Here is a 15,853-nt window from a genome sequence, read left to right on the forward strand (position 1 = left end):
TCTGCTGCTTGACCAGGTTGGCCAGTATCGAGCCCGGCCTGTCCCGCTCCCCATACACTCTAGCTGTTGCATATTTCCCTAGATGTTTCAGTTCTGCGTCTGCGTCCGCCTCCGCCTGATGCTCCGCAACCAGCTCCCTGAGCTCAACTCGTGTGTCATCTGAGTCACTCCCTAGCAGTTGCCCCTCACAGTCCGTCACCTGCCGCTCCAGAGATGTCAACCGTTGTCGGATGGAGCGGAGCACCCCCGAGTGTTTACTCATTACCTCTCCCCTAATGTAAACCTTAAATGCTTCCCAAACCGTGGAGAAACTGTCCACGGATCCTATATTGATATCAAAATATGTCTCTATCGCTTCGTGTAGTTCCTCTCTAAATTGTGTGTCTTGCAGCGAGTAAGGCGGAAATCTCCATGCAAATGGGGGTATTGTCCTCTGTGGGGTTGCAAGTGTCATCAGGACCGGGGAGTGGTCGGAGAGGGTTCGGGGGAGTACCGGACAGCCGCGCACTAGGTAAAGAAGTTGTGAGGAGGCCAGCCAATAATGTATACATGTGTGGATGTTATGAAAGGCAGAGTAGTGCGTGAAACCCCCTTGTCCCGAGTATAAGCTGCGCCACACATCTGTGAGGTCTTCGCTAATCAGTAACCCATCTAGTTCCCTGGCCGCTAGAGCCTGCCTCCTGTCCGGGCCACTCGATCTATCCAGCTCCGGCCATCTGGTCATATTGAAATCCCCTCCCCATACCACTCGAGGGCCTGAAAAATCCCTCACCACTGTAGCCAAGTGCAGGTAAAATTCAGGGCTGTCAAAGTTAGGGCCATACACATTAACCACCAATATATCCATCCCTCTGCCTGAGCATTGTGATATGACGTACCGACCTCCTGGGTCAGCACATACCTGTCGCAAAGTGTATTCCGATTTCGGGTTTACCCAGGTCAGTACCCCCCCGCGCGTGTGTGTTGTGAAACCTGCTCCGTTATTCTGGCCCTTCAGGCCCCTAGCCTGCAATCTTGGGCTGTTTTCAGGCAAGTGCGTCTCTTGTAACAGCGCTAAGTCTACGTGGTGTCTCTGCAGATAGTTCAAAACTTTACGCAGTTTCCTAAAATCATTCAGCCCATGAACATTCCACGTTACTGCCCTAAGTACCTCCTTTCTAGTGTCCACCTCCGGATTGTCAGTCGCCATTTACATAAGCCAATGTCACAAACCGGACTGGGCCACCGTCTGAAAATACACACTCTCTCACAGCATGAAAAGAAAGTTGAGACCACCCTTTTAGGACTCTGTCCCTGTGTGGTAAAAACAAAAAGGAAAAAGAGGGTAATATAGAAGGTTTTCTGACACCGTGGCCATGTATTGGGTCCCAGAAGGACATCCTCCTTTGTTTGTGGCGGTCCACTACTGTGGTAGAAATGATAGGCTCGGTGCAGGTACATTTGTGGATGTACTGCAGTGCTGTGGTGGTGCAATACTATGGGGGCTGGCAAGCAACAGGGCGTTCGCCTTCTGCAGGGTTGGTGTGCGCAGGGTATGGCCACAGGCCAGACCTTACGGCAAACCCTACGCTGCGCTTAGCCAAATGCCGTGTGCAGCAAGATGTTGGCCGCCTGATGCCGGTTGGACACAGCATGTGCAGAGTGACCTTGTTAGGAACGGGGAAAAAATTACATCTCGTTAACAGAACCATAGAAATTCACTGGAATAACCATTGATTACAAAGTGACATTCTAGTCAGTAAAAATGGCAGTTAAAAAGTAACCTTTTAAACTAAAACAAAAACACTGAATCTCACCAGTTATTGTTAACTGACGTAACTATACCTCACACTCTTGCAATGCACTGCTCATGACCTCACCTTTTACATCACTCATAACACATTGTATATCATTAATGACAACACTGTGCATGGCAGTGATCGAGTTATAGTTACTTCAGTTAACTATAACTAGTGAATTTCAGGGATTTTTTTGTTTAAAACTATAACATCACCTTAACCTTTTTATTTTTTTCAGTGAATACACCCCCCCCCCCGCCTCACATAAACAAATGTTGCAGTGACTGTATAGTTAGGTGTTGAAATGGGGTAAAAAACACTAACATGTGTTTGCACCTACCATGCACTGCTTATGACCTCACATATTATTCATGACAACTTAAATTACATAATAAATATCATTGATGACATCATACAATCAGTGTGGACCTGAAGTAATTCAATACGCTACACCTGTGGACAATTTTCCTTTCACCTTAATAGGATTACACTCTAAAAGATTCACATTACCCACAATTTAAAGTTTAAAGTCAAGAGGTGGACAGATATGCATTTGCCACTGTAAAGACAGCTTATGTCCGGCTCTATGGGCAGTGCTCCCTAGTTTAATAAAATCCTCTACACCCATTCCACAGATGGGCATAATAAAACACATCCTTAGATCCATGACAACACCAGTATGAGATAAACCAGCACTAAATGGGACACCGGTACCCTGTACTTATTCAATAATCTACAGTGCCTCAACATCTTTAGGAAAATTCTGGAAATAAACATGCAGCGCTTATACAATTAGTCTACACCCCTGTATTACAAATGTTTAACGTGGGCACGAAATAGAGATCCACTGGTGGTTAATGTGTTTTAACAAACATTTTGGCCTACTGCAGATTCTTTTTTTTTTTAACAAACCTTGGCTTTAAGCCACACATCTCCTTTCAAACATACTTCTGCAACCCATATTAACCTTCTTTAACATGGAGTACTTACTGCACCCCAACCTTAAGTGATTTTTAGATGGTGCACAACATAACTTTTAAAATGCACAGTTACATTTACCTCCAGGGCTTCGCTATTTCCATACAATTGACCTACATGTGTACACTCAGTAACTCTATGCTGTATATGACTATGAAGTTATCCTTGATGTCATCAGCAACGTTATCAATGATTTCATTAAACATGTTGTGGCTGATGTTATGTGTTAGGCCATAAGCATTGAATAGCAGGAGTGCAAGTTATAGTTAGCTTAGAAAAATATAACAAGTGAATATTAGAGTTTTTTTTCTTCCAAAATGTTAGTTTTAACCTTATTTCAACACCTAACTATAACTCCACTTTAATCATTGATTTTGTCAGTGAACTTGTGTACACAGAACAGTCAGTCTGCAGCAGCAGCAGTAAAGATGTCAAGGAAAGGCAGGGGTGAGGCAAGGTCAGAAACTATCCGCTGCGCGAAGGTGAACTGAAGGTGTCCAATCAAATATCGGGCTAAGTCTAAAGTGGTTACTGCTCTGAATAGGTGCTCATTGCAGGTAAGGAAGGATATGGATCAGTCTAAAATATCTCACTCTCCTCGCACAAGAATAAACCACAAATGTGGCTCTTGCCTGTTCGGATGCCCCATGCCGCCCTCTATGAACCCATATTTGACTGGCTGATAGGACAATCTATGTCCGGACTTTCAATTCATCTCTTCCCTCGAGACACCATGCCCCACCACGTCTCATTCTGCCAGAGAACCAAAGACTGAGAAGGCATATATGCAGCTCAGGAGACAGAGAGGCAGCCCGGCACCTGCTACAGTGAAAAGTGATGAAGGCTTCCTGCTACAAAACCACTGGTGCTGGAGGTGCTTAAGTTAAATTAAGAGGTTGTGGGAAAGCAAAGATCAGTTGGTTATGGTGCAGAAAGGGATCAGGTCATTTCACAACCAATTTGGAGGGGAGCAAGAAAAATGTGCTGAAAAGCAAAGTGAGGAACAGCACAAAAATGGACTCCTCTGTCATGGGGGTGTTACAGTTCGTTTTTTTGGGGGGGTTGTGCTTCAAAATTAATTTGCTAATTTAAAGGATCATCCTTTTCAATATATACAATTTTGTTGTACATACTGAAAGAAACTGATAAGCATATGCTCTGTGAATCTAGACATTTCACTTTAATTCTACAAGCATTTTTCTCTTTTTTTAGAACCAACTATAAACCACCCATCAATCAACTCCAAGAGTCTTCCCCCCTCCACGCCCACAATGGCTACTGCAAAACTTACTTCTGAGTGCTGGCGTCACAATCACATCCAGGCTCTTCTGTCGACTTCCCTGATCTACGGGTTGACCTAAAGATAGACCAATACTTAGCACAAGTATACAGCTACATACCCCACTTTTCCTCCCACCCCTTTCCCCCCAGTTGCCTTATTAACACCCTCACCAAGAAACCGCTCAACTGAAATCACAAAGGGACCCACGTAACTCAATTAGGAGCCCTCCTAACAAAGATCCCCAGTCTCAAATTTGAAATGTCACTAGAACTGGGGCCCAATGATGACATTTTATACGCATTTTATTTCCTATTCACTCTGCCTATTCGTTCAATACATATAAACATGGATCTGAAACCTGTGGTTCTTTCTGAAGAACTCTAATATTGTGCTGCATCGTTCACCACCTCCTCCAAGGTGCAGCGCTATTACAAAGACAAGAACCTTTTAGCAGAATAGTGGTAAGAGGATGGTGTGTAGACAAAGAATGGGAGTTCAGCTGGAAGTCAGGAGGGATCAAAGTCCATCTTACTGAAGGGGTGGGAGGGCAGAAAATAGGCATTAGGGAAGCCCGTAGTGCAGCTATAGCAGCAATGGTGGCAAGGCATGAAGGAAGTAAGAACAAAATTCCACACAAACACTGTGGGAGTGTTTTGCTTTCTCGCCCTAAGTGAGCCGGGTATGCTAGACGTAGGTCCCGGGCTCACTGTGCCACTGGATTCAAGCTATCCTGGCTGATGAGGGGTGAAACCCAGACACCGGTCCTAGGATGCTGGTTTCTGGTCCAGGGAGGATCTGGCTTGGCAGTATGGGCTGGACTGTTCTCATGAGACACAGGGTCAAGACTAATTTGCATATGGCCAGGTCTAAACTGGGATGGCATGGTGAGCAAATGAATGATGGATTTAACCCAGATCTCTTATCTGGGGGTGAATGTTTTAATTTGTTCTGCATTCCGTCTATCAATTGTGTGTCTTGTGGGAATGGGAGTGGCAGATCTTGCCATTCTGTAACCATGAGAATAAAAGGACAAAGAGAAGGTGCTGTGGAGCATACCCTATAAGGATACTGTAAGAGCAGACACTGAGTGAGTGCAGAACAGCGTGCACAATAAGTATAGTCAGAAACAGAGGGTGTGATGTGCCACACTTGTTAAAGAAAGAGACCAGTACACTGCTACAAACCTTACATAGAACAGAAAAAGTTGGCCCAGTATGACAGAGGAGGAATAAAACATGACAAAGTGCAGTACAGCATACCTTGAGAAAAGGGATAATAAGGGAGCGCCCCCCCACATGCTTCATCTTCGGTCTTTACCACCACCACCACATAGAAACTGCTGCTCGGGAAATCCTTTTTCTGCAAGGGCATAATATAGAGCGAGAATGTGAAAGAGAAATGAACATAGCCTAAATGTCAGAGTTTTTTTTATGTTTTGCACTGCTTATCCTAGGATGTGCACATGGCACAACAGAGCCCACGACGTAGGCGAACAAAGAAGGGTCATGACCAGGACAAGAAGGCAAGGCGTTTCACATGACCCAGCTAACTATAACAGAATAGATCTCATGGCAGAGAAGACCTCCACAGGACAGATCCCCATGACATGGATCAGCACGAGAGGACAAATAGCAATACTGGGACAAGCACAGCAACACAGATCACATCAGGTGAAGAAGCATGGAAAGACATATAGCATAATATAGACAAACACCAGTGGTCACATCCTATGGCATAAAATTACATGAGACAAGCTAGCATGGCAGAACAGATACCAGGGCTTGGTGAAGAACAGCAGGAGAGATCACAGAACTCAGATGAGCATGGCCAGTACCTGCACGGTAATGGCTGCTTTCTTGGTCATCGTTTGGTACATGCCGATGAACTCCACGTTGTTATCCAAATCGTACACTGGACACTAGACAAGGGTAAGAGGAGACGTTTGGGGCATTTTTGATTAACATTTTGCAAAAATGCACATTGCAGAAGCCCATACAGTATCTAATAGTGAAAACAGCACACAAAAACATAATAGGAGTTTAACCACATGCCAGGTTCACCCATTGAAACCGGACCGGCAGCTACACATAGACCGTGACCAACATGAGCGTGCTCAAGTGGTAGGTATATGGACATGGTGATGGCCTGAGTAGGGTGAGAGCTAGATGCGAGGGTGGCAGTGGTCAGGTGCAGGATACACAAAATGTCCTCTGGTTAGGGGGGTTGGGGGCAAATGCTATTGCAGATGGTGCTAGACAGATGCAGCATCACTATGTGCTCGCGGGGGCAGGCAGATACATCACTTAGGGCTAACCGCACATGAACTCGCTATGCTGGTTTTTGATCTCAAGCCGTTTACAGTTTACGTTAAACAAATATATACTAATTTTCTTTATTAATGTGACTGCAGTGTGACTCAGCATCTGGCACGCTTAATGACCCCGATGGAAACATTCACTGTTCTCCTACCAGCTGCTGTATGAACAGGGATGTAATGTTTTCTCCATTATCCTTTGTTCGATAGTTTATTAATAAGTTTAAGCATTACAGAAAATGAAAATCTAATAAAGAGATACTAAAACAAATGTGAATACGCCCATCCATCATATTTCTTTACTCACCAGAATGTCCTGGATGGAGATTACAGAGCAGGGGAAGGCAGATGTGGATGTTACTTTCACAATCACAGAGTCTACATCATCTGGAAACTGGTACCGCAGATACTAAGAGATAAAGACCACAGTCAGGATTCTCACCATCGTCTTCAAATGTACAATAGAGGCAACTAGGCCACAGAACAATCCGTACCAAGTTACTGCCTTAAACGTCACACTAATTCAGGGGAAGCTCATTATACATTTATTTTGCATTTAAACAAGTAAAATGCCATGAAATTTGAGGAGTAAAATGGCAAATCACTGTTTGGCTATATGGTGAGAAATATTCTTGTAAGGGCTCAAGTTTTCAGAAACCTTGTTAACTAACCTTGACGAAAAAATACATTGTGTTTTTTGAGAAGAAGCATATTAAACAGTAACAAAAAGTGACCAGTGTGGTATGTTTGCCTTTCAAAAGCCATTGGGTGATTTTCTGAGAAAGGAATCATGGGTTAATAAAGGGTTATATGTATTACCTGGGTAATTTAGCTTATTATGCATTAATGTCAAGTGTCCTTCATTAGAAGAAGTGTGTCCGACTGAATATAAGGTTTCTCCTTATTAACGCGCTGGCAAAACTCTTGCTTATATCTGGTGCAATGCACGTTGCCCTTACTCATCACCTCAATTCATCTTCGGGCACTATTTTGTGAAAAAGTTTCCACCAATTGAGGATGCTCTAGATACCTGCTGTGTTTTACAGGCAAATCATTTCCTACCTGCACTGGAAGCATTCTATTTCTAGGGTTACATGAACACACTGAATTAGGGTGTAGTGTTCGAGAGTTGATTGATCTGATTATAATTCCAGACAACTTGCTTTATGTCCGTCTGTAGTAATAACAGCTTCCTCTCTCTCAGTTCATGTTTTCACCATTTCTGCTTTATTGACAATTGCCCGAATTTGTGAAAACTTCAAATGTTTAGAAACAACCAAATATCTTGTATTTATTGATATACAAAAATAATTATTCACAGAGACCTGAATTAAGCAAGGCCTCCTAGACTATGCTCAAACCGCAGCGCGTAAGAGACTTTTCAGAACTGCACTACTATGACACACTAATTTAGCAGCAGAGAAGCTCCATAAAGCAGCACATGCAAAAAAACCATGCAAAACCTCTGGTATATGCAATTCTTTATTCCCATGGTGAGAACGAAGTCTATAAACAATTATGGGCCAGATGCACAAAGCTTTTTTGCGGTTGCAAAGGGCCGATTCGCAGAATTGGACAATTTGCGGCGGCAAAAATGCATTTTACAATGCACAAACGGGAAACTGCGTTAATCACAATTTGTGTTTGCTACTAAATATAGATTTAGTATTTGGAAGGGGTGTCCCTTTCAAATATCGAATCGGCATGGTATGTCTTAATGCTTTGTGACCAAATTCCAGTTTAAAAACGGTAACACGTTACCACCAATTTATAACTGGTGGTAACCCACTCTCAAAGGGGACCCCTACCTCATTGAGAATGTTCAAGAAATATTTTTTTTAATAGCAGCCTTTGGTCCCACGGACCACTGCCTACGCTTAAAAAATGAAACTACTAAGTTTCATTATTTTCTTTTTAAACACATCTAGTTTTCCTTCAAGGAAAACAAGCTGCATACATTTTTTTTAAATTGCTTAATTAAAAAGCAATCACAGAAATGGTGGTCTGCTGACCTCAGCAGGCCACCATCCTTGTGATGGCTGTGATGCCTAATGGGGTGCAAATTGCGACCTACATCATTATTAAGTATGAGGTAGGTCTATATGCGACCCAGTAGAAATCACTAATGAAACTCACAATAGTTGCATACATTCGGAATACCAATTTCCTAAATGAGATTCAGAGAGTCCCAATTAGGAAATTGGTATTCCTAATGTGTGTACATCTAGCGATAGGTTCCTAGTGTGACTAGATTTTAATTTGTGGTTTGTTGTAGCACCTACATGTTGCCTGGCTGCCTCTAGTCCGTGCTAGGTTTGCCCTTTATGTACAGTGGCAGAGAATTAGCTCTCCAGATGACTGGGCTCAATCAAGAGAGGTCAGTCACTTACGAAAAGTGGCTTAGTCCAGATGTATTTTTCCATGTGGTACTGTTCCTCATGGAACAGGGAAATCTTTGAACACACTTACTCAGGTAAGAAAATTATATTACTTTCAACATTTGTTAAATCGTGAAATTCAAGGATTTTTAAATTATGACTAGCATGAACATACTATCTTAAAGCCACTTCAAAGCACTACAAAGATAATACAAAAAATACTCAAACAGAAAACACAGTTGCAAGGTTTCATTGTCAATATTACTAACTTGAGGCTGAGAAGGTGTGGCATTGAAGCTGACTGCTTGTCCCGTCCTATAAGGGGAAAAAAAGACAACTGTTAGATTTCTGGAGCAAAGTCCAGGTAAATATTACAGGGGTGACAAACAAGTCATGTACTGTACTTGTCAGCACTGCTGTAAAAGGTTTGTTGGCTGCTTGTCAAATTAAGTGCTAATCAAACCATGTTACTAACAAATAATGTATTGTGTGCTCCAAGTGTCTCAGCTCATGCAATTCAATTGGTACTTCTAGCATGCTACAACCCACTATACTGTAGGTCCAATACAGAGAGGTTTAAGAATAGCATAATATAAGAATTGAATATGGGCGAACTCAGAAAGGAGAGTCTTCACACGGCATTCAAAAAGATGACGGTTCTGAGTTCTGCAAACTCCAACCGCTGGTACTGCAGAAATTTGAGAACCAAAGGTGCAGTCGTTAACCTTCCTTTTGCAAACAAATTCACATAAGCTTCATTTGTGCTGGTATTTATATGTTTTTCTCCTTACACTAGCCTTGCTTTTCCCATAACTTCACACTACATTCTTAAACAGTGTATATATAAGCGTAAAGATGTAGAATATCTGCCATACTACAATTTAGGTACATTGGTATTGAAGGAAGAATTAAATGCCTGTCTGGTAGCAAATTATGTAATGGAATAAAATAATCTGAGGTCTCCTGTTTCGAGTTGACACAATAAAAATAGACAAAACAAGTTCATAGCATTGTAGTGCATAGCAATACCGGATCTGCCTTACAATGGGTGGCTCAAATCCCGCTAAAAATGATCAATGATAAAACCAATGGGCTGACTATAACCCGTTGGCCTGCTCACCTCAATACAAAGTTATCCACCCGAGAGACACTGAGCTGGTACGAGGCGTTCTTCATCGACAAGGTTGACACATCCACATAGAACACTTGCAGCTCCGACATGTTCTTGGTCTGTGGTTGGCACAGGGTGCGACCAACATCCTGGTACATGTATTTCCTCTGATACCTAGTGCAACAAAAGAGGCTTTTGATGCAGGCATAGAAGAAAAGCACGACGGACAAGTGAACTTAACATTTCAGTTCTTAAAGCAATCCACCACAGCTCATTAGAATGCCACATATTCTCCTCAGCACCCCTCTCTGCAGCCACTTATTGCACTGGTTTCAGTTCCTGACAAGTGATGAGAATGGGGGACAGAAAGGAGGAGCACAAACAGTCTAGGGTGAGTAGCCATACTTACAATCCCCTGAGGATGAGTGGCACTTGAAAGGACACAACCGCCTCCTTCTGCCGCACCACAAACAGCACCGGGCTCTCCTTCTGCTCCAGGGACACGTTCACCGAAACCCGAACACCCTCAGTCTGCACAGAACACAATCACACATGTGACGTTAGGCATCGACAGGAATAAAGAGTCGCAGTGATGGGAGTAAATGTGCAAGTTAGGGAGCATACCATGAATTAAGGAGTCACAGTCAGAAGGCAAAGCACAAATTTGTGTCATTAGAGAGAGAGGAAGGTAACAAAGAGAGGAAGCAAAGCAATGTAATGATGAGATGTCCACACGTGATGTAGTATTTAGTGATGCTTTTTAAATAAGGAAGGATATTCTTCTCGGGGGCATTGATCGAGCTCCGGCGTCTAGATTTAATTGGATGCATTTATATTAACTATCTTGTAACCTGTTGTTTAATTGAATACGATTTACTCCTACTGCTGTTTATGTCACATATGTTTGGTATATTTTTATTTTTTGGGCAATTTCGTTTTTGCATTGGTTCATGTTTAATGCCACTTGGTTATGCATTGCACACAACACAATAGTGTTTTGTTTTTATTTTTTTTATTTGCAGTGGGTTTTAGTCCCATCTGCGATGGGTTTCTAGTCCCATTTGTTGCACTGGGTTTTAATCCCATCTGCTCCTAGTCCTATTTCTACACAGTGGGTTTGAGTCCCATCTGTGTAGTTTAAATGTTTGTAATGGGTCCTAGTCCCAATTACTTACAATGGGTTTTAGTCCCACATGTTTTTTTTTAATGTCTTTTGCCATGGGTTTCTAGTCCCATTTCTCTGCAGTGGGTTTTAGTCCCATCTGTGTTTCTTAAATGTTTGCATTGGGTTATAGTCCCACTTGCTTACGATGGGTTTCAGTCCTACTAGTTTAATTTGTTATGGGTTCAAGTCCCATGTTATGGGTTTTAGTCCCATTTGCTTTCTTTGCTATGTTTTTCTGATGGGTTCATTTCCCATTTGATTGCAGGGGGTTGTAGTCCCACTTGCGCTAGTTCTGTATATTTGCGATGGGTCACAGTCCCATTTGTTTGTTGTGGGTTTTAGTCCCATCTACTTAATGTTATATTTTTGCTATGGGGTTCTTGTCCTATTTTGCTGTTGTGGGTCTTAGTCCCACCTGACACTATGTCAGTTGTCCACACGGACTTCGTTTATTTTTGTTTTGTGCCCTGTTTGGTGTGCGTATTTTAGTCTCCTTCAGAGGAGCTATGTTTGGGTTATAGTCCTATAACATTATTGTGTTTTTATTCACATTTAAGTTTTAAAAGTTTTTACATCCACATATTTTGCTTATGTTCACTATTTTTGTGCATTTATGCTTTCTATGCTAAATATGTTCAAATTTACATGTGTTCAGATTAGATGTATTTTTATTGCAACTTTTTGCACTGTTATCTCTTGCTTTACGTTATCGTATTTTGCTTAGTGGTAATAGTGTTTTGATGAGGTTTCTCTTCTTCTTTTCCTCATCTTTTTGAAATTAATGTTTCTTTTGTTCTTTCTCTTTTCTTTTGCTTTCCTTTGTTTTCTTCTTTTTAAAGTTCTGTAAGAAGGGTGGATGGTTTATACGTTTTTTCCATTCTTCTCTCTTGTTCTCTTTTTAAAGGTGTTTCCTCTTTACTGTTCTTCTTTTTCCGCTTTTGCTCAATTTACTTGCTTTCATTTTCTCCTGTTCTCCGTTGCTGTTTTAAGCCTTTTGTTTTCGGTTTAAGGAGAGAGGATAATGTAGTATCTTGGTATTCTCTATGCTATCTCTCTCTCTCTACCTCTAGTGGAATGTTGATGTGATGCATCTATCAGAATGTTGGTGATCTGCCTGACAGATTACAGTTGGCTGGGCTGAGCACCATGTTGGATGCTCCTGATGGGGTATCTCTATACATCTTGGAATAAAGCATCACTTTAATACTACTCAACGTGTGGACTTCTCATCATTACAAAGAGTGGTGAAGCTTTAAGGGGCAACATCATCGTCCGTAAGACAGGAGACATGGGGAGGCCACCTGGGGGGGGGGGTTGGACGAAATACAGGGACAGATTTTACAAATTGCGATGTCAGATAGTGCGGACACATGAATTATGGGGTCACAGACGTGATAAAAAAACACACATACATTATGAGGCTAGATTCACTGAGAGAGACTAGGCAGAGGAGTAATTATAACGTCGTAAAGTGGATGGAAAAGCTGCACAGATGGAGTGGGCCCAGCCCTTACACAATATAGAATGTAATATGGTCTGCGATTAAACTTGAAGTAAAACCAATGGAAACTATGAGGAGAGGTCTCTAGTCGTACCCTCGGAAGTCAGAGCAGACAATGTAAACCTTACCAGCAATGCATGTTCCAACTCACACAAATTTCTTGCAAATGTTCTCGGCCTTCCATTTTTAAGTCTCCTCTACCCCCTCCAGCACCCCGCTTTCACTAAATTCTAACCTTCTTCACCCCCCACCAAAACTATTTCTAGCCCCAATCTTACCCCTTCAATGCTTCCAAACAACTATGTGCTTCCCCCTAAAGCTTTCTTCTCTCTCCAACTCGCCCTCTGCACCCACTTCTCCCGAGCTTTCTATTACTACCACAACTTTCAGCTTGACCGACACCTCCTATTTTAGAAAACATAATTCAGTGAGATGTGTGTGCAGTCTGCGGGCCACTTTTTCAAATGTTACTCTTGAGTTCGATCAATTTAGTAATACCAAATTGAGTGATAACCATTGTTTTGTACAACATCAAGCCTCAGCAGACTCTACAGCAGTAAAATTTACATATGAACTAAACATATTATTTCCACCTATCTGACACTCGTGCCAAATCAACCTTTTCTGTTGTGCAACATTCCTCGTTGCTGGTCCACTTGCTCTCATATATAGTGGAGCATTGCAAAGGCCTTAATCACCATTCCACAGAGACATGCTGTTCCAATGCCACTCCTTATTTCAGATCTTGCTCATGTAGGTTGGCAGATTATGACGTTTTTACACAGTCAAGTGGGTGATAAACATATCTAATTGTATAAGATAAGTTTTTAACGCTAATGCAGTTGAAGGTAAAAGCTGGAAGAATTCCCCAGATAGTTTTAAGAGTCTCGAAGGGACCTGGGAAGAACCACGATCAGCGCTCACTCTGTTCCATAATCAACACCAACACCTCCCTCAATACAGCCACCTTCCCACATAGCCGGAAACACACCAAAATAACTGCCCTCCTCAAAAAACCCTCAGCCGACCCCAAAGTCCTCTACAACTATCGCCCCATTCGCTGCTCCTCTTCCCAGCCAAAGTCATAGAGAAGATCATCAACAGAAAACTCCCGGACCACCTAGAACACCACAAACTCCTGGAAGAACGCAATCAGGATTCCGAAGAAACCACAGTACCGAAACAGCCCTCATCGCTGCCACAGACGACATACACACCATCCTCAACCGTGGACAGACCACCGGCTCACCCTCTTCGACCTCTCCATAGCTTTCGACACAGTTCCCACCACACACTCATTACCGGACTACATACACCTGGAACACAAGGACCATCACTCAAATGGATAGCTTCCTTCCTATCCACAAGAACACAAGGAGTCTGGCTCTCGCCGTTCACATCAGAACCCAAGGACCTCAACTGCAGAGTTCCAAACGGATCATCACTCAGCCCCACACTTTTCAACATATGAATGACTCATCTGACAATCATCATCAGATCCAACAGAATCAACATCATCTCCTATACAGACGACTTCCAGCTAATTTTTTCCCTCTCTGATAAAACAGTCACCGCCAAGAGAAACTTCAAACAATGCATGACCAGAGAGGTCAACTGGATGAAATAAAACTGCCTCAAGCCCAACAGCAAATTGCTGATCTTTAGAAATAAGAGTTCTCCTTTGGACTCCACGCGGTGGCCCTTCGATCTTGGACCAACACCCAGCCTAGTAACCTATGCCTTATCTTGAACACCAACCTCACCATGAAGTCACAGGTCAAAGCAGTCACCTCCTCATGCTTCAACATCCTCTGGTTGTTACATAAAATCTTCAAGTGGCTCCAATAGACACCAGATGTACCATCACATAATCCATAATCACATCAGATAGGACTATGACAATGCACTCTGAGTCAGCATCCTAACCCATCTCTTTCACAGACTTTAAACCATCCAAAATGCCGGTGCCAGACTCGTCCTCCTGCACCAAACCCACACTGCACCACACCACTCCTCAGAAACCACCACTGGGTCCCCATCCAGAAGCGCTGCCAATTCAAACTGTTCATACACACATTCAAGTCACTACACAACACGGGAACCGCATACATCAATCATGGGCTTCACTTCCACCAACTCACAACTTTCCTCAGCATCACTCTCACTTACACACACCCCACATCCACAGAAGCAAAACGTGAGGTTGATTAGTCTCCTACCAAGCTGCCAAATCCTGGAATAACCACCCCAAGACATCAGGGCCTTCTTCTCACTTCTTCATTTTCACAAGAAGCTGAAGACCTATTCAACTCATCTTCTTGCGGGACCATCTAGACTGTCTGTATTCAGGCCCAACCTCACCACACACCTATACTCACCTACCCAGCGCCTGGATATCCTCACAGGTAAAAAGCAGCACTTTTTAAATCCGCCTTACATTACATTACAGGGGAAGGGGGTGGAGGCTTCTTGATTTAGAGGTGGCGGGGAGCCAGAACTTTAGTTATTTGTTATGGTGAACAACTATAAAAGTATCAAGCCGCCCTGGTCTGCTAGCGAGGGTTATTGTTCCTTCCCTCTCCGGTCTGCACTGGAACAGAGAGGTTACAAAATGGTTTCCAAAGCGTGAGCATTTCCATCCACTACTTCCTCTCCGGGTTGACCAGTTTGAGGGTTCTTTTTTTTTTACTATAGTTTACTTGGTCGAGATAGATAAAGACATCTATGATTCTATGTCAGGACCTTAGGTGAGGATTATGCTTTTCTTTCTTCACTTTATTACACAGCAACCATTCAAAGTTAAACAAACTACTATTCCCATGAACCAAAGGGAACAACAAAACACAAAACAATAGAGTGTCCATGGATAGACAGTCCTCTTCTAATGCACCAATTACAGGGCTCCCAGGAGTATGTAGTCCTCTATCCCTCTTCACTCTCCCTCTTTCTTCGCTGCTTGCAGCCAGATAAGTGCCTCCTTTTTCTCTATGGCTTTGTGACTGTTCTGTAGTGCTATACCTAGTATTGGCTTGTTTTACTGGGGTTTTATGCCTTCGTGTTATGTTTTCCTTGCGTTTGTTTTATGTATTCAGCTACTCTTGAGTTCATGCTGTGATTCTTTTATTCTTGTCAGCGCTCGAGCGTGCCGCGCGTTTCCTCATCAGCGCTTGCTGTGCTCTGTTCATTTTTTTGCTGTGCTGTTTATTTTGAGCACGTTTACCGCTACTCGGTTCGCGCTCGGCCTTGGGAGCTTTTCCCTCTCCCTAATGGCCGTTTCTTGAGGTGCGGGCTCGCGGCGCCTTAATCCCGCCGCCAGAGGGCACCGTTGTGCGTCCTCTCGTTTAGC

The 15,853-nt window shown here is 42.9% G+C and overlaps 1 protein-coding gene across 2 annotated transcripts in view; it reads right to left on the reverse strand.

Annotated features, from left to right (window-relative positions):
* SIDT2 (SID1 transmembrane family member 2) overlaps nucleotides 1-15,853 on the reverse strand; it is a 292,970-nt gene that overhangs the window by 210,235 nt on the left and 66,882 nt on the right. For both annotated transcript variants that reach the window (XM_086957049.1, XM_086957048.1), the window contains exons 2-8: nucleotides 10,251-10,372; nucleotides 9,851-10,015; nucleotides 9,000-9,045; nucleotides 6,660-6,761; nucleotides 5,873-5,956; nucleotides 5,298-5,397; nucleotides 4,048-4,113 (exon numbers count right to left, since the gene is read on the reverse strand). In XM_086957049.1, coding sequence (XP_086813175.1) covers nucleotides 4,048-4,113; nucleotides 5,298-5,397; nucleotides 5,873-5,956; nucleotides 6,660-6,761; nucleotides 9,000-9,045; nucleotides 9,851-10,015; nucleotides 10,251-10,372 — 685 coding nt within the window. The remainder of the gene's footprint in view (nucleotides 1-4,047; nucleotides 4,114-5,297; nucleotides 5,398-5,872; nucleotides 5,957-6,659; nucleotides 6,762-8,999; nucleotides 9,046-9,850; nucleotides 10,016-10,250; nucleotides 10,373-15,853) is intronic.

Source organism: Lissotriton vulgaris, chromosome 2_1 (genome assembly GCF_964263255.1).
Source record: "Lissotriton vulgaris chromosome 2_1, aLisVul1.2, whole genome shotgun sequence".
NCBI lineage: Eukaryota > Metazoa > Chordata > Amphibia > Caudata > Salamandridae > Lissotriton > Lissotriton vulgaris.